The sequence below is a fragment of the Pelophylax lessonae genome (genome assembly GCF_965119305.1).
Source record: "Pelophylax lessonae genome assembly, chromosome: 1".
Lineage (NCBI taxonomy): Eukaryota > Metazoa > Chordata > Amphibia > Anura > Ranidae > Pelophylax > Pelophylax lessonae.
The window spans coordinates 380778015-380801377 of record NC_138768.1 but is presented as its reverse complement, the minus strand read 5'-3'; the positions used below and the strand labels follow the sequence as shown (position 1 = coordinate 380801377).

The 23363-nt window shown below is 41.5% G+C and overlaps 1 protein-coding gene across 1 annotated transcript in view; it reads right to left on the bottom strand.

Annotated features, from left to right (window-relative positions):
• The window catches only part of RIC1 (RIC1 homolog, RAB6A GEF complex partner 1), a 236308-nt gene that overhangs the window by 54751 nt on the left and 158194 nt on the right, over positions 1-23363 (bottom strand). Inside the window, exons 9-12 of the mRNA XM_082259802.1 lie at positions 20595-20739; positions 13014-13062; positions 10961-11104; positions 8233-8436 (exon numbers count right to left, since the gene is read on the bottom strand). Of these exons, the coding sequence (XP_082115928.1) occupies positions 8233-8436; positions 10961-11104; positions 13014-13062; positions 20595-20739 (542 nt within the window). The remainder of the gene's footprint in view (positions 1-8232; positions 8437-10960; positions 11105-13013; positions 13063-20594; positions 20740-23363) is intronic.

The window sequence follows — 23363 nt, the reverse complement described above, 5'->3', positions numbered from 1 at the left end:
TAGAATTTGTTCTATGTGTTTTTTTTCTGGATTTTTAGTTGATCAAATAATGAATTTTCCCCACTGTATTATAACATATACATACATATACACACACACATATTATATATATATATATATATATATATATATATATATATATATATATATATATATACACACACACACACACACAAATAGCCATTGGAATTATAATGCACATATTTAACCAAGAACAGTGTATACCTGCGTAAAGCTAGCATATGGCCATTCATTACTATGGGTTTATTTATTCTTATATTTTTCATTCTCATTGCAATGTTTAACAAAAACATATGGTAGTTCCAAAGTATCACCCTGGCTTTATTAGCTGCTCATTTGTTTACTTATTCATAGTGGAAAGATTTCCCTGCAGACTGTTGACCAGAGAAAAGGTTGGGGCCATTTATAATTTATTTCACGCAGGAGTCATTTGAGACATGGCGCTGATATTTATACAACATGCTAGGCTACCAAGAACCACGTTTTAGATCGGTTAGGCAGTATACTGTCAAATCCTGTTGATCGTCCAAATCAAAGGTAACTTACCAACAGCTTCCAAATTTAAGCATCTTATAATATAAAAATCAAATATAATAAATGTAATGTTTAGTAGTACAAAATTGACTTAAAGTCAAAATGTGCCTTTTGTCTTTGTTAATCTCTACGTTATGCAATGAAAAAATGAAGACCAGCAGAGTCTGGACCTCAGTCTAACATTCCTGGCATACAGCTCTGGTACAGATGACATCATTGCCAGCAATTATATAACAGACTTTTCACTAGCATTTAACATTTTAATGTATATTTTAGTCTGTTCATAAAACAGCTTGTAGTATACTGTGTTTAACAGTGGGTTCTAAGGCAAACCATTACACATTCCTTTGACACAAAGAAATCCAAGACAAGCCACAGCATGCAATCATTTGGGCTCTGAAATATAAAATAGCATGCAATGTAGATAATCTTACAATGGTTTGTTAAAGGGTCAAATGTATGAAGGAAAGATGGTTTTCTTGGCTTTAGGATTTAAGATCATCAAATACACTATTCTATGATGCTGAATATAGTCAAGAGTCTGTTTATATACAGAATGTTTCAATGCCAAGATATTACCTTTGTCACTTAGGCTCCATGTACACGGGACGCTGGAAATGGCCGTTTAGGAGCAGTTGGGCGTTTTTTTCAGAAGCCCCTGAACCCATCTACATTTTATCTTATCTGTCCATGTACACCAGGTCGTTTACAGTCATTTGCAGGCAGTTGCGTTCAGGGACTGTTTTTAGAACGCAATTATTTGCGTTCGAACGTGTGTTTCCCAGCGTTTCAAACGCACAAACGCGTCCGAACGCGTCTGAGCGCGATGACCCGCGTTTAGCGTTCGCGTTTTTCCATTTTAAAGGGGAATAATTTTTTTGACCTCTAGGAACGCTTCTAAACGCAAACGCTGCTAAACGCCCGCTAAACGCGGGTACAAACGCGACCGAACAGACGTTTCAAACGTCCTAAAAATTCCAGCATTCAAAGGGACTTTTAACAACGTCCCGTGTACATGGAGCCTAATACATCTCTAGATCCTGGGACAAGTTGCAACAGATTAATGCTGATAGAGTATGTAACAAATAATTAGGAACATAATAAAACAGCACACTTATAAAGGCAACTTAAAGTGGAACTTTAATAATCAGAAAATGAAGTCCTGCTAGATCACTTCATGCTTTATGCTTCAAGCTATTTAAGAACAAGGCTCGACAAATCCGAAGCGCAAGCTCACCCACCGCTTGCACCAGGCGTAAGCAAACACCACTGCCCAATGCCCCATACATGCAGCTCCGGCATCCGGGCAGCCAACCCAGTTCCAACATCCAAAAGAAAAAAAAAAACCTCCAGCTCTGCCGTTTCACCGCAGCAGAGCCAAAATGTTTTCCCTTTTCTCTCCACACACCAGCACCCCGGTGCACTCTCCCCCATCAGGCCTGTAGCTGCTGTGCCGAAAGGCTCCCCCACCCCCCCCCCTCTGCACCAACCAATCCAAGCGCACCGTGGACCACCCCTCCCTATTAGTCCTCGCAAGCGGGAGGGAAGACATGCAGGGGGGTGAGCAGAGTCCAACCCACACAGCATGCCACACACCAAAAACTCCAGCCCAAACAACCTCAAGTGTCAAATGCTCATAAGGACATGCATCCTCCAAAACCGCCCATGAGAAAGCCATCCCACCCAGCAGAACCACAACCAAATGACATAGCCACCTGACGCCAAAATAAATTAAATATAAATGGCTCCTAACTTTTTTAGCTGGCTCATAGATTCAAAGCAAATTTGTCAAGCCCTGAGGTAAAACATTAATATTAAGTGTCTATGTTGTTTAAAATCCAGTAATACAGGGTCTAACTATGCACATGCTCAGTTGCTCTCCATTTTTAGGCACTGTGCGGAAAATCAGAATCACTAGAGGCAAATCTGCTGACTTTCTAAAGACTTACTGCTGGTCAGGGCTTCCAGCAAGAACAAACAGGAGCACTGCTGGAGGAAATTTACAGCGCACACTAATTGTGGTACCATAATTATGAATGAGGAATGTATGTTCCTTGCTAAAGAACATTATTTTTTTATCAACTTGTTATGGGTAAAGTTCCACTTTAAAAAGACAGCTACTGGAACCTTGGAGTCACAAAACCAAAACGCTTTTCATTTCATGATGTTTTGTATCATGTACCTTTTAAATTTTAAGGGGGCAATTATGAAAAAGAGATGCATCTTTGCCATTGAACATACCAACTCTATTTCTGTTGTGAATACTGAATTGCGCATGGCAATTTGGTTTGTAATCTCCAAGGTGAAAGCTGATTTTACATGTATTTGCAAATGCCTAGACTCTTTAGTTTAAGCTCATCTCAGAGGAAAGGTAACACAGTAGGGGTCACAAACAAGCCGTTTTACTTACCCAATCATCCCCCTCCCTCTACTCCCTTCCCCCCTGGCAGTGGCTGTCCCCAATGGCCTCACATCCAGAGCATGGCTACGACTCTGCACTGAACTTGAGGATGTCCAAGTGCTAGAAGCTCTGCACTGAACTTGAGGATCTCCGGGGCTACGAGCTATGCACTTAACTTGAGGATGTCAGGGGGCTACGAGCTCTGCACTGAACTTGAGGATGTCAGGGGGCTACGAGCTCTGCACTGAACTTGAGGATGTCAGGGGGCTACGAGCTCTGCACTGAACTTGAGGATGTCAGGGGGCTACGAGCTATGCACTTAACTTGAGGATGTCAGGGGGCTACGAGCTATGCACTTAACTTGAGGATGTCAGGGGGCTACGAGCTCTGCACTGAACTTGAGGATGTCAGGGGGCTACGAGCTCTGCACTGAACTTGAGGATGTCAGGGGGCTACGAGCTCTGCACTGAACTTGAGGATGTCAGGGGGCTAGGCTACGAGCTCTGCACTGAACTTGAGGATGTCAGAGGGCTACGAGCTCTGCACTGAACTTGAGGATGTCAGAGGGCTACGAGCTCTGCACTGAACTTGAGGATGTCAGAGGGCTACGAGCTCTGCACTGAACTTGAGGAAGTGTCAGAGGGCTACGAGCTCTGCACTGAACTTGAGGAAGTGTCAGAGGGCTACGAGCTCTGCACTGAACTTGAGGAAGTGTCAGAGGGCTACGAGCTCTGCACTGAACTTGAGGAAGTGTCAGAGGGCTACGAGCTCTGCACTGAACTTGAGGAAGTGTCAGAGGGCTACGAGCTCTGCACTGAACTTGAGGAAGTGTCAGAGGGCTACGAGCTCTGCACTGAACTTGAGGAAGTGTCAGAGGGCTACGAGCTCTGCACTGAACTTGAGGAAGTGTCAGAGGGCTACGAGCTCTGCACTGAACTTGAGGATGTCAGAGGGCTACGAGCTCTGCACTGAACTTGAGGATGTCAGAGGGCTACGAGCTCTGCACTGAACTTGAGGATGTCAGAGGGCTACGAGCTCTGCACTGAACTTGAGGAAGTGTCAGAGGGCTACGAGCTCTGCACTGAACTTGAGGATGTCAGAGGGCTACGAGCTCTGCACTGAACTTGAGGATGTCAGAGGGCTACGAGCTCTGCACTGAACTTGAGGAAGTGTCAGAGGGCCACGAACTCTGCACTGAACTTGAGGATGTCAGAGGGCCACGAACTCTGCACTGAACTTGAGGATGTCAGAGGGCCACGAACTCTGCACTGAACTTGAGGATGTCAGAGGGCCACGAACTCTGCACTGAACTTGAGGATGTCAGAGGGCCACGAACTCTGCACTGAACTTGAGGATGTCAGAGGGCCACGAACTCTGCACTGAACTTGAGGATGTCAGAGGGCCACGAACTCTGCACTGAACTTGAGGATGTCAGAGGGCCACGAACTCTGCACTGAACTTGAGGATGTCAGAGGGCCACGAACTCTGCACTGAACTTGAGGATGTCAGAGGGCCACGAACTCTGCACTGAACTTGAGGATGGCAGAGGGCCACGAACTCTGCACTGAACTTGAGGATGGCAGAGGGCCACGAACTCTGCACTGAACTTGAGGATGTCAGAGGGCCACGAACTCTGCACTGAACTTGAGGATGGCAGAGGGCCACGAACTCTGCACTGAACTTGAGGATGTCAGAGGGCCACGAACTCTGCACTGAACTTGAGGAAGTGTCAGAGGGCTACGAGCTCTGCACTGAACTTGAGGATGTCAGAGGGCTACGAGCTCTGCACTGAACCTGAGGATGTCAGAGGGCTACGAGGTCTGCACTGAACTTGAGGATGTCAGGGGGCTACAAGCTCTGCACTGAACTTTGGAAAGAAAGTAAATGCACACACACACAGACAAATGTTTTCAAGTCTATGTTGACCATTTAGTATCGGATAGAATGATACCGGCTGCAAATCCCCAGCTGACACAAAAAAAGCTTCTTGCACTTAACCACAAACTTACAGCATTTGATTTGGCAAAACTAATGAATTCCTTCTGGTAAGAAGTAAATCCCCCTAAATAGAAAATATCCTAAGTGTGACATAATTCTGTAAACAAAATGACGGCATTACACTTTCTTCCTGTGAGAACCAGAGCACTGTGAGAAGATTTAATGAACATGCTGAGAAGAATGTCTACTCGGCAGAACCTTACACAAGACAGTGTGTTCCATCAATTTATAAATAGTACACAATGGGCAAAATAAGAGTTATTGACTCTAGTCCTATGAAGAACTGGTCTACGTTCCATACTTATATCTATTATAATTACATATCTGTAAATTGAGCTCTCCTACATACACTTAACTTGGGGGGGGGGGGGGGGGACCGCTATCCTTTTTCACATTCTAGAAACCCAAAATGTATAAAATTTTGAAGGACAAATAGCCATACTGATTACCACAATACAGGTTCTGGGCAGAACATTCTTCGAGTACATCACAAAAAACACAACAACAACTTCATATCCATTACAAGAGAGGTTATGCTGCCATCCTTCAGGCAAAAAAAGACAGGAAATCCCCTCACAGGCACAATCCCTCCCAGCCAGGCATGGCGACAGTTTTTTTTTGTTTCGTTTTTTAGCAAGCCAAACAAAACAGGAAAAGGGGTGGGATCCCTGTGTCCCATGGTGTACTCCAAGGAAAGGATTTTACAGGTAAACCAAAAAAAAAGAAAAATGGATTTTTCTATTTACCTGCAAAATCTGTTACTTGGAGTCCTTACACATTGAGTTATGCGCCATCTACAGGTGAATGGACACTGGCAAAAAAAATGACAGGAAGTCCTCCCCTATATAACCCTTCCCATACAGGAAGTGCCTCAGTTTTGTAGCAAGCAACGAACCACCACAAAGAGAAGAGGGATCTCTGTATCCCATGATGTACTCCAAGAAATGGATTTTAACAGTGTATAAAAATCCAGTTTTCTTTATCATACATCACGGAACACAGAGCCACCAAATAATTTCTTACTCATAGGGATGCCCCAAAGGAATGAGTGCTTACAGTGCAATACAGAAGCAGCATACTATGCCCTCTAGTGGGGACTAGGCAAGAGGCACACATATATGAAAAATATAGGTTGCAATTTTAGAAGGGAACCAGTTGGCTACAGGGACTTACTAATCCCACTGCAGGATCTGTCTTCGAAAGAGCAAGATCCAATCTTCACCTATCACGGTGGGCAATGTCTTATTTGACCTTCAGGGACTCCATCCTTCTTGGGGTCCACTGTCCTGGACCTGATCGCACCCTGCCAGGAACACCTTGATCGGTTATTACTACGCCAGGTTTCATATATGCAGAGCCCAGCATGGTCCCATTACAGGCTATCCCTGCATCCAGACTACTTCCATCCCAGCAGTGTCCGAGTACCATCCATTTAAGCCCATAGGAACAGATCTGTAAAATACCAAACTCTTGATCCTAACTGGAATCCTCTGAGCACATGGTAGTGTTTGTACAGAGCTGCACATCACTGACATCACCCTCTGACATACCCCCCAACATTTTGAGAGGGGAATAAGGGACACCTATTAGGAAAAGTATGTGGGCCTAGGACACAGCACCTGCCACGTCCCCTTAAAGGAGAATTAAAAAAAAAAAAAAAGTTAAACCCACAAGTGTTTTTTTTTTTTCTAACCACTACAATTCCTTTATACTGGCTTTTGGAATTTACAAATGCAGCAATTTAGAAAATGGATGAAAGGTTTAGCAATGGGAAACACTTTTTGAAAGAGAAAAAGTGCATTTTATATAGATCAGACCAAAATGAGGGACAAATGAGGAGAAAAGAGGGACAGAGGGACTTTGTTCCTAATCAGGGACAATTGGGAACTATGCTCTGATACGGACGAAAAAAACTGAGGTAACTACTGTATGGGAAGGGTTATATAGGGGAGGACTTCCTGTCTACTTTTTTCCAGTGTCCAATCATCTGTAGGTGGTGAATAACTCAACGAGTAAGGAATATTATGGTGGTTCTGTGTCCAGTAATGTATGATAAATTGCCATTTTTTTTTTTTTACATTCCAGGACACAGGGCATCTTTATATCCATTATAATATGGATGTCCCAAAGCACTGAATATGAGAGGAAGAGCAACATGGCAAAAAGCCAACAGGCCCCAAAAAACTAAACCACAACAGGTCAGAGGCTCCTCACGCAGTGGTCTGCAAGGCTCACCAACCAAAGGAAGCAACCTCAGCGGCTCAAACATCCACTTGCTAAAACTTCTTCAACAGTAAGAACTGAAGGCCAGGTAGCAGTCTTACAAACTTGAGCTACCGAAGCCTAGTGTTGAATAACTCTGGAAGCACCAACAGTCCTGGAAGAATGAGCCGTCACTGAAAATGGTGAAACTTTACCCATTAGACCATAAGCTTGAGAAATAGGCTGGCATATCCATTAAGAAATGATAGATTTGGAAGCTGCGTGACCCTTACTTAAGCCTTCAGGAAGCACTAAAAGGAAATTAGACTGACAAATTTTAGCAGTCATCTTCAAGTAAATCTTGACTGCATGAACCACATCCAAGGTGTAAAGAGTCCTGTCCCCTGGCATCTGAGGGTTAGGACAAAAAGATGATAAAACAATGTGCTAGTTAAGATGGAATGAAGAGCCCACCTTGGGTAAAAAGGACACCTGAGGCTGTAAAACCACCTGGTCACTGTGGAGTACTAGGAACAGTTCCTTACAGGCAAGAGCAGCCGAAGACTTCTTAAACTCTGTAAGCCAAAGTAATAGCAACCAAAAAATACCTTCCCTAGGGGAATATTCACACCTGTAAATGCACCCGCTCATGCAGTGATCAGCCCTGGATGTAGACTGCTTACATCCAGGGCCGATTACTTACATGTGCTCCCTGCCATGAGCAATAACATGTAAATGGCCGCGATTAGCTGCAGAAGCTGGCAGCCTCCCGTTGCTTTAGATGGGGCTGCCTCCCAAAGCTTTTCATAGGAACCCCCGCTGGGGTTCTCACATTTAATAGGAGAGTGGGTGAATTCACAGGTGTGATTGCACCCCAATACATTAGCAAATACGGAAGTCATGCCTGGCTGGTAAGGATTATGCTTGTTAGGGGACTTCCTGCCTTTTTTTTGCCAGTGTCCAATCATCTGAAGGTGCCAGCATATCCTCTAAAATAATGGATATGAAGATTCCCTGTGTCCAGAGATGTATTATAAAGAAATATAGAATACGTTTAACTAAAGGAAAAAACCTACCTGCACAACGTGCCAGTGTCTATGTCCCAGTAAAGTGCTTAAGCCCTGAGTATCCATATTCCCAACAGAATAAGGAGGCCTTTCGCGCATGGACTTGTGTTCTGTATGCGAGGATGGACTTCTTACATGTTGGGTCTGAGTTGCATCCCCACAGTTCAAGTACAAACGGTCCTCTCCTTGAAGTAATACTTGTTCCTGGTTGCTCTGCAAAACAAAGCTGCTTTTACAAACAACCCTGTGCACTGTAATTTCTTCAAAATGTATTTAGAACATAGAAGAGGTAAATGTCCACATGATCAGAATTATTCACCAACAAGCACAGTCTTTAAAGAATGTATGCTGTAAGATACACACAGATATGAATAATTGAGAAATTTTGAGATTTAAGATGTGCACATATGTCCATGTGATGGAACAATACCATTCAAAAACAATATGTACTTGTGCTTAAAGACTAGACTAGCTGACACTGTAAAAGGCAGCACAGCACACTTTGTTCAGACTACAGTACTTCACAGAAATTTCCCACAGTAACCAATCAGACTCAAGCCTGCAACAGGGAAGTCAAAATGTGATGGGCGATACGGCAAGCAGATCATTGACAGGTTGAACTGGATGGACTATTGTCTTTATTTAACCTCAACTACTATGTAACTATGTAATTCATATAGCATGGGATGCAGGATGAACACCTTGATTACCATGTGAAAGGCTGATATGTGGTTACTACAATGGAATACATAGAGCTCAAATAAAGGCACATTCCCTAAACAATATTAGTAGCTCAGGATTTGTTTCATTTGCTTTTTAAAAACACAGGTTTCTAGATCAGTATTATCAGAGTTAAAATGTAATCACTGGTATAAAGAAAAAAAAATTCAGAGCTCTGAAAACCTTAAAAATGATTGAAAACACTGAGGAATTTATTCTATTTCTGGAATCAATGTGCAAAGAGCGTGCAACCACTACCGTCTCTCGTGTGAGGCAAACAACAGACATCTGTTTCATATACTAAATAGGCGCCCATAGCCAAGCACTGCAGAACCCTTCAGTGAAAAAAGAGCAGGGAAACAATGTAAGCCTGTTTCAGCACTTACACTTTCATAGTATAAAGGGCTTCAGTAGGCCATATATGGTTTACAAAAATCTCATGCATGTTTGATGAATTGGGAAGAACAATGACCAAATGGAACGGGCTCTGTTGTCTTTTGTAATCTTTAGTAGGTTGTTGTAAATATAGGATTTAAAAGTGGGAATTTCAACTGTGTTTTCTACAGTATATCCTTTATAAAGTGCAAAGATGTGAAGATGCTTTGAATATTAAATATATATATATATATATATATATATATATATATATATATATATATCTATATCTATATCTATATCTATCTATCTATCTATCTATCTATCTATATATATCTTTCTCTCTATCTCCACATTCAGTAATTCAAGAAAATTATTCTTATTATATTGTACCCTCACACATAGGCACCTTCAGCACATTTTCACGTGAACCCAACTACATGGTGCCGCAGCTTGATGTGGTACAATTAAAAACAAAAAAGGGTTGGGGTTTCTCACGGGTAGGGCAGCCCATTGAAATTAATAGGCGGCCCTACCCAAGATGTTCACATCCATCCATACATGCATGTATACACAGATATGAATTAAGCCTCATATCACAATTCCGTTGTTACATCAGCATCCCCCCCTTTACATCACAGTCATTCACCCTCACATTACTGTCCTCAGCCCCTCTCCACTCACAATACTGTCCACCCCCCCCCCCATTACTGTACTCAGACCCTAATTACTGTATAAGTCCCCCCCCCCCCAATTACTGTCCTGACCTCCCTCTTAGCTGTCCTAAGCCCCTTTCTTGAACTGTTCTTAGCTCCCCGTTACTGCCCTTAGTCCCCTCCATTACAGTCCTATGCCCCCCCCTTAACTGTCCTTAGCACTTCCATTACAGTTTTCAATAATGCCATTAATGTCCTAAACCCCCCTTCACATCGCCCCCCCCCCCTCCTGTCCTACCTTACAAAGACAGGGAGGCGGACGGGAGGCACAACAGGTTTGGCCAGAGGGAACAGGAGCTGCAAGGTGATAATTGGCTGCTAGGACCGCCCTGCATCCTAGCAGCCAATCACCTGCTTGTTAACTTGGGCAGCCCCCAACCTCCATCTATAGCTGTCTTGCCTCCTACTGTCAGCTCTGTGAGAATGTGAATGACAGCGGCGGCAGGGACAGCTCCTAAATGACTGTACAACGGTGGTCCAGAGAGGACATGATTTGGTCCAGACTCAGACCGTGGTCTGCCATTTAGTAATGCCTGCTCTAAACAAATTCCCTCCTCTCCACCCCTCCTCCCCTCTGCTAGGCAAATAGCATTTTTTTTTAAATGTAAAATCGCTCTGTCCCACCTCCCTATGCACCTCCCTCGCCTCGGCGAATGACATACTCGCTGTACCTTCTGGCATATCCACGTCACATCCCAGGAGGCATAGTCCTTCGTACACAAAGGGTGAGGGTGGGCCTAGCTGAGCATCATTGAGTGGCCCCGCTGGCTGAACCCAGGAGAGCCCACAGCCTCCCAATGACATCACAAAGAACATGGTGGAATGGGACCGAGAGATGGCAGAAGACAAGAGGATCGGGACAGCGCTGGATACTCTGGGCGGGTGAGTATCAACTTTGCAGAACACACCATCTGGTGAGTACTTACCATACAGGGGTTCACAGTAAGGGCACTCTTTATAAACTGAAACTGGAGTATTCCTGACTGTTTTGGTACAGTTTTGTCATTTGTTCCATGTCCTGAAGAGTTTGCAGCAATGGCCCACAAATGATAGCCTTCAGGTCCCCAGCTCTGCAGCAGACAAGAAGATTAACATAAGAGAAAGTAAACTATAATCTGCTAAATGGGGTCCAGGCTACCGAAAGAGATACAAATGTTAACAGTGGCAGTTTTCCTTCCTACACTTACTGATTTAGCAGTTTGAGAAAGATTGTGGCGTGGCATTTGCATGACTTTCATATTATAATCCCTCAATGCAGCTCAGGAATGAGAAGCAGCAGTAGACCATAAGATAGATGCTACTTCTAAAGGCTCATCAAGCTAAATACCCATCTTAAGAAGTTTTTGATGAAAGCAACAAACTAGTTCTAGGGAAGTCACTTGCCTAAAGTGTCATTAAACCCACACCATTAAAAATCGCAGGTACATGCTGTATAGCATGTTGTTCATACTCCGCCGCTATGGGATTTTTCTGTATTCTGCCAAAAAAAAAAAAAAAACAGGTTGACCCTGCTGTTTACTCTCCCTCCAGCCTGTGATGCCTCTGCAGCCAGAGATTGTGTAGACCAGCCATTGTCACATCTACTAAGCATACTCCACTTTCAGTTCCCTTCTAAGCTGTTAAATTCCTCTTTTCCTTATGTGACCGACAGCAGATGACTAGAAGCGCCTACCGTCAATTTTTCCCCACAGATGGGCTGTGAAAGAGCTGGGTCACATGATAGCTGTATATCGATTATAAAAAAAAAAAAAGTACTCAGATGTTTTCATTTATTAAAATAAAATACAGTGGCATGATCCAAATATATAAAGAGAAGGGATCCATATACATAAAGAGAAGCGTAAATAGACAGGAAAGTATATTTATATGTTTAACACTGCATTCACACTGCAGCGGCACGACTTCGGGGGCGACCTGTGAAGTCGCGTGCAGCGCGACTTCGGCGCGACTTGCACGGACTTCCTAAAATGAATGTCTATGCAAGTCGCTCCAGGTCGCCCCGAAGTAGTACAGGAACCTTTTTCTAAGTCGGAGCGACTTGTGTCGCTCCTATTATAACAGTTCCTGTACCACACAATGGACCGCGACGGTCCGCGACTTTTCAGGCTGACCAAGTCGCATTAGTGTGAATGGAGTCCTAAACTTTTTAATTTTACATTTCTTCAGCTGCTCCCTGGTTTCTGGCCTAGGCCAAAATTATGTCATACATCCTAAGCGTCTCCATAGGTATTTTTTTTTTCTTTCAAGTGGAGGAGGGGTTTTCTCAGCTAAGCATGGCCACCCACTTAAGCTAAGGTCATATAGATTCCAGGAAGAAAAGGCTGCATTAATCATCTGCCATTACGCGAGATGGCTGCAGCTAGGAATGCTAGGGGGTGTAATTCCCCAATAAAACAAAGAATGAAGACATAGATGGATGGGTGAGTTTGCTTTGATTATTAAAAATGAATTAAATAGTGTTTTTGGTTTGTGGTGCTCTGATACAGGCAAGTCCTGCTTTAAGTGTTTTACAGATGTTTTAAAATCCCAGATCCAGTGTACAAACGGCGAGTCAGGCAATGGCAGTTTCCATCCATTATGTCTCAGGTTGATTTTTTTTTAAAACAAATTTAGCGTTTAAATTTAAAGATCATTTCACCCACAACTCCAAAATTTACTGTTCATGCTAAATTACTTTTTTTTTTTTTTAGATTGCCTTGCAAATCTTTTTCATCTTCTTAATAGATTATCTCTCTATTTAATGGACCCCCTATCTCCATTGTATTTATCCCACCCATTGATTCATGCAATGTGTCTGTTCTATGTAATAAACACAGTCAGTCTGTCAGCCCATTAAATCATGTTTTATCCGGTCACATCTATTTAGCCATCTAATATCAATCTATATACCCATTTCTCCAACCAATCTTTCTTTGTGAAATATAAAAGAAACTGAAAACACAATAGTCATCATTGAACTTGTTTTTACTATATACTCACCATAGAGCTAATTTTTAAAGTCTCTTTCTTGGTACCATCGGCTCTGTAACTGCAAGGATAAAAAGGCAAGGTAAGACATACTCATATTGACAGAGTGGAATGATTTGAGTATGCTTTTCTTTTTATTTTTCTATTCTGCCGCTAAAATGCATACATAAAATAAAAAATTGAATTTCTGACCTACAAATCAATTTCTTGGCGTACAGTATCTATTTTCATTGGAAATTTTTTTTTTTTTTTTAATTCAAAAGCTTCAGGGCCTATATAACCTGACCTACCTAACCTGAGTAATTTTGTAGAAAGCAAAAGGGGATAATAAGAACAGGGGGGAGGGACCTGTGTCCTGTACTGTACACCCAAGAAATTGATGCAATGACACTAAATCTGGTCTATCTACTGGTTAATCTAAAACTCTATTTTCTTAGTTGTTCTGGACAAAGACTAAATACTAAAGTCTTTAACTATGGGACAGCCAAACTCTCAACAACATCCTATAACAAATGGGTCAAGAGAGGCTCGACTGGATACAACAGAGTTGCTATAGACTAAGGAGGACAAAAAAAAGTTTACGAGCTGGCAGCTCCCATACACATATAAAATGTTGCAGCCTGAGCTTCTGGGTGATGAAACCATAAGAGCACCAGCACCCTGGAGCAGATTTAAAGGATGAAGGCTCTACATCTGCAGTGGCAGGTGTCCTCACCCCCCGCAAACATTTACAAGTGGTGAGATCTGGTGAGCATACCAACAAATAAGTCTTCAGGGACAGGGCTATGCCTCAAGCAAACCACAGCTCTGGACCCTGCAGCTAAATCAAAGTGCCACACCATAAGTCCAAGTATGGTCCCCCAAAGGCTCAGCTGAGGAGATAATTGATCTAGCAAGCCGCAGGGGAGCCACAGTGACAACGGTGCAGCCAGAAATCTTGTGAGGAAAATCATCTAGCAAAAAACCTCCATAGGAAAGAGGTAAGCTTCTCTTAGTATAGAGAAGAGTTCCATTACCAAAGGACACTAGCAAAAAACTAAAGCTAGCTGGGAGTGGGAGAGGTTATATAGGATGGATGTCTTGTTGCTTTTTTTTTTTTTCTTAGTGTCCAATCTTCTGAAGGTAGGCTGCAAATAACCCATATAAACTACACTAAAGCTTCTCTGTCCAGTACAGTACGACTAAGAAATGTTAAATAATGCAGATCAGAATAAATAATGTGTTTAAACCATTCATTGGAGAGCATTTGCCAATTAACCAAAACAGAAGCTGTTTTAAAACACAACTGCTATCAGGTAACGATGAAAACTGCAGAGAGAACCAGGCACCTGAAAGTTGCATCTGTAGAATATTGGATGTCCACCTGGTAGAACTTTGAAAAGCTATAAAACAGAGAACCAGGTTGCGGCCTCACAAAGCTTGGCACAGGGGCAACAGAGAAACAGGTGCTTAGAGGTAGACTGAGTGCTCTGACTATGTCCAGGCAATGAGGAGCAATTTCCTTTGGGTGCTTTGGAGTAAGGCAGAACTAGGTCTTCACTGAGGATACCACCTTTAGGAAGAAAGAATAGCCTTGGGCATAGGACTACCTTTGTCGTTGTAAAGAATGAGAAACGGTTTCTTATAAGAGAAAGACATTAGGTAAACCTTAAAAAAAGGTTTTGACAAGAGAGAGCAAGGCCAGAGGTTTTTGAAAAAGAATAACAAGACAGACACCTGTTCTTTAAGGACGTTTAAGGCAAAGTCCTGGTCCTTGTCCATTTATTGTTCCTTTTTATTGTCACCTCTTCTAGGCTGGGAATATCAGGATCTAAACTTGGATGCTGACGTTGGAGCTGGAGAAGGGGACAAGCATTCTGATGCCCCGTACAAGGATGGCTGTATTAAACCTGTTATTGTTCAAGAAATTGTGACATAGGTACAGAAAAATCAGGCCGTCTTGGTACGGCTCCCAAAGTTTTACCAAGGTTGTACCAATCTGCTCCTGTTGTGGTATAAGATGACAGTGGATAGTTGACTGAAAGGTTGCTTGAAGAATCTAAGGATAACAATTATATGGCGGCGAATATTGCCCCATTGTCTCACCTTCATGAAACCTATCAACTGCCATTGCGGGCCACTATTGACCTAGTAGATTCTCACCTTATCCCCATTTCCTCCCTGCCCTGGTTCCCCCCTATACATCGCCCGACCAAACTAGGACCATGTTTAACTCGCTCTTGTGGGATTCCGTCAAATTTTCGGCAGGCCTGATTTCACCCTATACGCCTTTACTTTCCCTTACCTTACTAATCGTCGCGCCCCCCCCCCCCCCCCCCCCAGTTGTGAAAGGCCTAAGCAATTCTTGGGAGAACATTAGTTACCTACAACTTAGACACTTCCTCCAACAATTCATAAAATCTAAACCCACTTCATACACGTTAACCCCTTTTGAAAGCCTTTGCAGAGCCCGACCCCATTCCCCGGTATTTACAGTGGTAATCGAAAGTTTGGGCACCCCAGGTAAAAATTTGTATTAATGTGCCTAAAGAAGCCAAGGAAAGATGGAAAAATCCCCAAAAGGCATCAAATTACAGATTAGACATTCTTATAATATATGTCAACAAAAGTTATATTTTATTTCCATCATTTACACTTTTAAAATAACAGAAAACAAAAAGATGGCGTCTGCAAAAGTTTGGGCATCCTGCAGAGTTAATATCTTGTACTGCCCCCTTTGGCAAGCGTCACAGCTTGTTAACACTTTTTGTAGCCAGGCAAGAGTCTTTCATTTCTTGTTTGAGGTATCTTTGCCCATTCTTCCTTACAAAAGTCTTCCAGTTCTTTGAGATTTCTGGGCTGTCTGTCACGCACTGCTCTTTTAAGGTCTATCCATAGATTTTCAATTATGTTGAGGTCAGGAGATTGTGAAGGCCATGGCAAAACCTTCAGTTTACGCCTCTTGATGTAATCCCCCGTGGATGTCGAGGTGTGTTTAGGATCATTATCCATTTGTAGAAGCCATCCTCTCTTTAACTTCAGCTTTTTCACAGATGGCATCAAGTTACCATCCAAAATTTGCTGAAATTTTATTGAATCCATTTTTCCTTCTACTCGTGAGATGTTCCCTGTGCCACTGGCTGCAATACACCCCAAAGCATGATTGATCCACCCCCATGCTTAACAGTTGGACAGAGGTTCTTTTCATTAAATTCTGTGCCCCTTCTTCTCCAAACGTACTTTTGCTCTTTCTGGCCAAAAAGTTTAATTTTAACCTCATCGGTCCACAGAACTTGTTTCCAAAATGCATCAGGCTTGTCTATATGCTCATTTGCAAAGTTCAATGCTGATTTTTGTGGTGAGGTCGTAGAAGAGGTTTTCTTCTAATGACTCTTCCATGAAGACCATATTTGTACAAGTATCTCTTTATAGTGGAATAGTGTACCACAACTCCAGTGTCTGCCAGATCTTTCTGGAGGGATCGTGTAGTCAAACGTGCGTTTTGAATTGTTTTTCTCACAATCCTGCAAGCTGTTCTGCCTGATATTTTTCTTGGTCTTTCAGATCTTGCTTTAACTTTCACTGTTCCTGATGACTGCCATTTCTTAATTAAATTCCTTACAGAGGATATTGACAACTGAAAACGCTTTGCTATCTTCTTATAGCCTTCTCCAGCTTTGTGAGCGTCAACTATTTTCAGTTTCAGTTTTCTAGACAACTGCTTAGAAGATCACATGGTGCTATTTGTTGGGGCAAGGTCAATTGAGTCTGGGCATTTAAAACCTTTGAGATTGACATCACCCGGTCTTCCCAGATGATGATTGAGAACAATAAATGACACTGGCAGGTCTCAGCCTTGCAAAGGGGGCAGTGCATGCTATAAATTCTGCAGGGTGCCCAAACTTTTGCAGACACCATTTTTTTGTTTTCTGTAATTTGAAAGTGTCAATGATGGAAATAAAATCTAACTTTTGTTGACATATTATAAGAATGTCTAATCTGTAATTTGATGACTTTTGGAGATTTTTCCATCTTTCCTTGGCTTCTTTATGCACATTAATACAAATTTTTACCTGGGGTACCCAAACTTTCGATCACAACTGTATATCATTACTTTACTCATCAATCATCTCCTTTAGAACACCCCTGGTGCGGCCCTATCATTTACAAATTGGAGAAATATTTGGGAAGACAGTTAGACCCAGAGGACTGGCAGATCATGACAATAGCCCTCTCAAAAAGCTCCAAGAATGTCCTAATATTGGAGAAAGCCTACAAAGTCTTATATAGATGGTACTATACACCAGCTAGACTGGCCCTATTCATCCTATCCTATTCCCCTCTCTGCTTCCAGGGATGACCTCAAAAAGGAACTATGGCTCCTGTTTGGTGGGCATGTCCTAAAGTATGCAGACTATGGGTCAGAGCTTATACCCTTCTCCGTAACATATTTCACGCTAACCTCAAAAGGGCTCTCTACGAGACCCTTCTTAGTAAACCAATATCAGGACTGCTTAGCCCAGAGAGCCTTTTGGCTTTGCATCTTTTTACTGCAGCTAAGTTGATTATTGTGAAGGTTTGGAAAACCCCAGTGCTTAGCTTTGAATCAGTTTAAAACCGTATGAATGATATTATGATAAATGAGAAACGGACAGCTTTTGCTTCAGATACCCCTGACAAATCTCTAAGGGTCTGGCAGCAACCGTGGATAGCATATGTCCAACCTTCCAGATTCGATAATAAGCTCCTCTCAACCTGATTGATCCCCCATTGCATACCCTGTGGGACCCCCCCCCCTTTTTCCCCTCTTCTCTTGGCTCTTTTTTGTTCCCTCCTACTTTTTCATATCTTTCAAGGGTGGTTTTGGTGAAGATGGTTACAATGATCATATCTTTTTGCTAGTATATCGTATATTTATTTACATAAATATCCACTTTCTACCAGTTGAACTGCCTTGTGTCCGCCATTAATAAGTTTTGGTGTCCAGGTTTAAATTCACCATCCATCACAGTCTGGAGTATCAAGCTTTCTTCATCAAGTACTAAGGACTTCAGTTAGTACGACATACTGCATTAGGAAATAATGTAGCATTCTTTTTGTGTCCCTCTGTTGGGAGTTCTCCCTTATGCTATATTTGATGTAACCATCTCATTGTTGAACTAATTTGTCAAATTTTTGTGTTTGCAATTAAATTCTTTTGTAAAAGAAGAATCCAAAGCTAAAATAAATAAGCTAGTTAAGAATGATTTCTCCATAAGGGAGAAGAGGTCCATCACCTTAGGACACTTAACAAAACACAGAGGACTCAGAGAAAGGGGTAGGGTTATAGGGGAGGTGCCCAAGATGTGTGTCCCCAAATGTGTTGCCAGTGTCCATGTCTCTGAAGGCATGAGCCTATAACCCAGAGTTTATGAATACTTAGCTTGTGTCCTGTACGATTAAGATAATTTTTTTTCTTGGCAACATTTCACCACAAGAGATTAATTCTCCAAGATTTTGACTTCGCCTTCTCCACACTGGTATAGTCTCATGACAGAGGCAGGGGACAATACCTATGCTTACCCTCCCCCCCCCCCCTTCATATCCCTACTAACCATCATTCCTTTCAACTCCTTCCGGCCCCCTTCTCCTTCTGATCCCTAATTTCCACTTGCTCTTCCTCATCCCACACTATTTCTATGCCCTTTACAATCTTTCTTACTATACTTGCTCTAACCCATTTGATTTAGCCTCATACTATAACTTTTCTGTTATTTATCAACTCCTCAATCTAAATGCCATTACTAAGTACTTACAACTACCCAGAAGTATCGGAAAGTTTCTTCTTTGGATGACCCCTACCATAGGAGGTATCCCCGCAAATTAGTAGCTTAGGCCAACCATACATTCGGTTACTTGGCTGACCACTGCTCCACCGAACCCTTTGTGGGATCCTACCCTCAATAACCCAATTACCAACTTTATCGAAGTCTAGCCAGTTAAACTCATACCTAGGACAGTCGTTCCATTGGTATATGTTTTGCACGTTTGCATATGTTTTAACAATAATTTTAGGCATCCGTGGCTAAATTCCACATTAAAATGTATTTCCACTTTTGCAGTCAAATTTGAGAAGACCTCAAACTATGGTATGTTAGGCATAGTGTTCTGATTAACACAACATACCTAAAAATAGTTTTAAAAAAGAGATTTCTTACTTTTTGGATGATAGTTTGGAGCAGGCCTCTAGGCTGACTGCAAGATACTCTGAAGAATTTCCCAGTGAGTCTGTCCTCCACTGACAAAGAGGAACACAGTGGAAGGACTGGAGCAGACAGAATCAAGAGCACTGTGCACAGTAACCAATCACCTCTCATCTTTAGCTTGTTTAATTAAGCTTTGAAAGATAAAAGCTGCCTGAAAAGTTTCCCCTTTCCAACAAACAATGAATAAAGTCAGCTTTTAGATCTTTAACTGTGTTAGGTTAGACAGTGTTCAAACCTAGTTTACAACTAATGAGACCTACCAGCACAGTACAGAGTTAGTTATGATAAACATTAGAGTAGAAGTAAAAGGCGAAATATAAATATGCCTAAGACTACAGCTTCCCCTCTCTCCTCCTACCTTTACTGTACTGACTTCTGGTAAAAAAAATATTTGTGTAAATACCTAGTTTCAATCTGCTCCTATCTGCCCACGTGATGCAGAAGTTCTGGTTCCCCTGTGTCATGAAGCGGCTTCTGTAGGGGAGAGGTGATAGCGCCAACAACAGATAGGCAATGGTAAGTGATGTCACAGCTCTCAGAATTCAGCCCCCTTGTTGAGCGTTCCATGACATGGGGGTGCCAGATCTTCTGCATCATGTGACCAGACCAGAGGGAAATAAGTTAGTTATTCACACAGATCTTGGTTTACCCTTGCACTACACTTCCACTTTTTCTTTTCAGTCCAGTCATAAACATTACAGAGAAAAAAACCTAAGCAGTATTTTATTAGAAAAGAACATTTAAAAAATGTAAGCAATGACCTTTAAAACATAAGTTTAACAGTCATGCTCTGTGAATAGGAACATATAACAAATATAAAGTAGGTGTTACGCCAATTTGGTGCAGACATTGAAATACACTTCAAGAAGCTGTGATGGATGTTGAGAGCATTTGAAGAGACGCTATGCTTCAAGAAATCTAAAGTCATTCTACCTACCTCTTCTTTGCTGATCAGTACAGTTAAAAAGTAGCCCTGAATATAAAGAAGACAGCTTATTTCCTTTCCTCCAACACATTCTAGCAATGTTCACTAAAATATTACAAGACGGGATAAAAGAGTCTGTACAAAAGGTTGTCATCCTAAACTGATCAGCAAATAAACACAATAAAATACATATACCTGACAAAACTATGTATTTCCTAGTTTTAATTTCCAAATAATCTTCTTTGCTGAAAAACACAGATCTTGGCTGTAACAAGAGACATATTTCATAAAGCAGAATTTTCCAGCTTTTAAATTACTTGAATCACAAGCATTTTTCGTTTCTGCATGACTAAATGGGTATTTGAGAGGATGTACCGTAATTATTGGGAGAAACACACAGGTATGGCAATGTAATGCAGACATGAGCAGAATGTGATTACTTACGCAAAGTCTCCTCCAAGAGTACAAATCAGATGTGCCCCAAATACACTCCACAGAGAAAGGCCTCCACATTCCCAGGTTACCATGACAACACTGTAATCAGGTGACCATCGTATTAACTTGACTGATCCAGTCTTGTTCCAGATATCTAATGACACCAAATTGAATCAACACTGGCGGTTTGCATGACAGAGACTTAAACACAATACATATAATTTATGTAATTGACAACATATATGGTACATTTAAACTCCAGGAAAATAGATAAAAATATATTACATGCAGTGCTCAGCATAAATAAGTACAACCCTTTTGAAAAGTAAAATTGTAATCAATATCTCAACGAACACCAGAACAATTTCCAAAATGTTGACAAAACTGAGTTTTAGTAGAACATTTGTTTAGCTCATTACATGAAAGTAAGGTTAATAATATAACTTAGATTACAAAATCTTCAGTTTTACTCAAATTAGTTGATGCAAAAATGAATAAACCCCACAACAAAAACTACTACATCTAGTATTTTGTATGACCTCCATGATTTGTAAGGACAGCACCAAGTCTTCTAGGCATGGAATGAACAAATTGGCGACATATTGCAACATCTACCTTTTTCCAGATTTTTGGATTCAAATAAAAGGGATTTGATTGGAATGCGGCCATCCAGACATCTCTTTGCTTGTGCAGTGGAGGTGGAACTTTGAGGGTGAATACCTTGAGCAATGTACTATCTTTTTCCAGTCTTCAAAAACAACCTCTTTAAGAGTCTGGATGCTGGATGGAGAGTGATGCTCAACTTGTCTCTTCAGAATTCCCCATAGGTGTTCTATTGGGTACAGATCAGGAAACATACAGTTCTTCTCCAGAAATGCAACAGTGGCATTAGATGTAGGTTTTGGATCACTGTCATGTTGGAAAAGTGCATGAGTGCAGAGTGATGGTAGCATCTTCTCTTTCAATATAGAGCAGTACATCTGTGAATTCATGATACCATCAATAAAATGCAGCTCCCCGACACCAGCAGCACTTATGCAGCCCCACAGGACACTGCCACCTTCATGTTTCACTGTAGGCACCATGCATTTTTCTTTGTACTCTTCACCTTTGCAACGCCAAACACTCTTTAAGCCATCAGTTCCAAAAACATTTATCTTGGTCTCATCACTCCGGAATACAGAGTCCCAGTAGTCTTCTTTTTAAGCATGGGCACTGGCTTTTTTTTGTGCATGGGCTTTCTTCGTGGACGACACCCATGCATGCCATTCCTCTGCAGTGTACGCTGTACTGTGTCACGGGTAACAATCACCTCAGTTTGGCTTTCTACTTCTTTAGCTAACCGCAGTGAACTTGCATGGCTTTTTCTTCAACCCTTCTCATCAGAAGACACTCCTGTCGAGGTGTTAACTTCCGTGGACTGCCTGGACGTCTCCGTAAGATGGCTGCAGTTCCATCTTTGTCAAATTTTTGTATCACTTTTGTTACAGTATTATGACCTATAAGTAAAGCTTTGCTGAACTTTTTGTAGCCTTCATCCTTTGTGTAAAGAAAATATTTTCTGCTGGACATCTGTTTAATGAATTAGACTCACCTGTAGTTGAATTCTTATTAATTAAGATTTTGTTGTCTAAAGTTTAGCTTTGCTCCTAAGACTTTCATTAGGGTGTAATCATTTTTGCAACATGATCTTAAATGAATTTGTTAGGAAAAATTATTTTTTGTGTATACAAATTAACAAATCTTGGTGGCAATCAATGGCCCGCATTTGTGAGAGTATTTTTGTAGTATAGTGTCCTACAGAAAATGTGGATTCTGAAGGGAATGTAAAGGTTTTCTGACAGATCTGTTGGGGTCAATAATGACATCTATCTTTAATGTTTGGGTACTGCTATGGGAAGTAAAATGGCACTCTCCTTTTTTTATGGCTGACCTGGAGGATAAATTCCTGAACAGCAAACAAAAGCCAAACAAATACCTCTTAGATTGTAAGCTCTAACGAGCAGGGCCCTCTGATTCCTACTGTATTAAAGTGTATTGTATTTGTACTGTCTACCCTCAAGTTGTAAAGCACTGGGTAAACTGTCTGAGCTATATAAATCCTATATAATAATACAGATACTATCGCTATATCGATGATATTTTCATCATATGGACAGAAGGTGAAGAACATAAATTTTATGCATTAACACTTTTCACCCAGCAATCAAACTAAAAATGGATTATTCAAAGACACGTCAACTTCCTAGACACCACAGTATACATCAGGGAGGACAAGCTTCACACAATATACAGGAAACCGGACAGATGCACCTATTGCCATAGTTTCATTTTTCACCCCCAAAACACTAAACAGGCCATCATACACAGCTAGGCCATCAGATACCGCTGAATATGCTCAGACCCAGAAGACAGAGAAAACATCTCAAAACATTAGCAGACTCCTTTCATAAGAAAGGTTACAAGGACAAAACCATCAATAAAAGGATAAACGTGTTTTAAGGGGGGATGGGTGCGCTGATAGTGTGTTGAAGCTGCTCCCGGTATTCAGTGCTTTTGAATATAGATAAATGTATATGTGGTGTGGGGTGCGCTAAACAACAAATAAATAATGAATATATAACATATATCTATGTGTGAACCAAATCAACAAAAGTAAATATATATAACATATATCAATAGTGAAGCCAATTAATAATGCAAATCAATTGGTGCATAAACATAAAAGTTCATAAGTGTCCATAAATATTTTGCAGGTGAGTAGAATTGTATTCTATC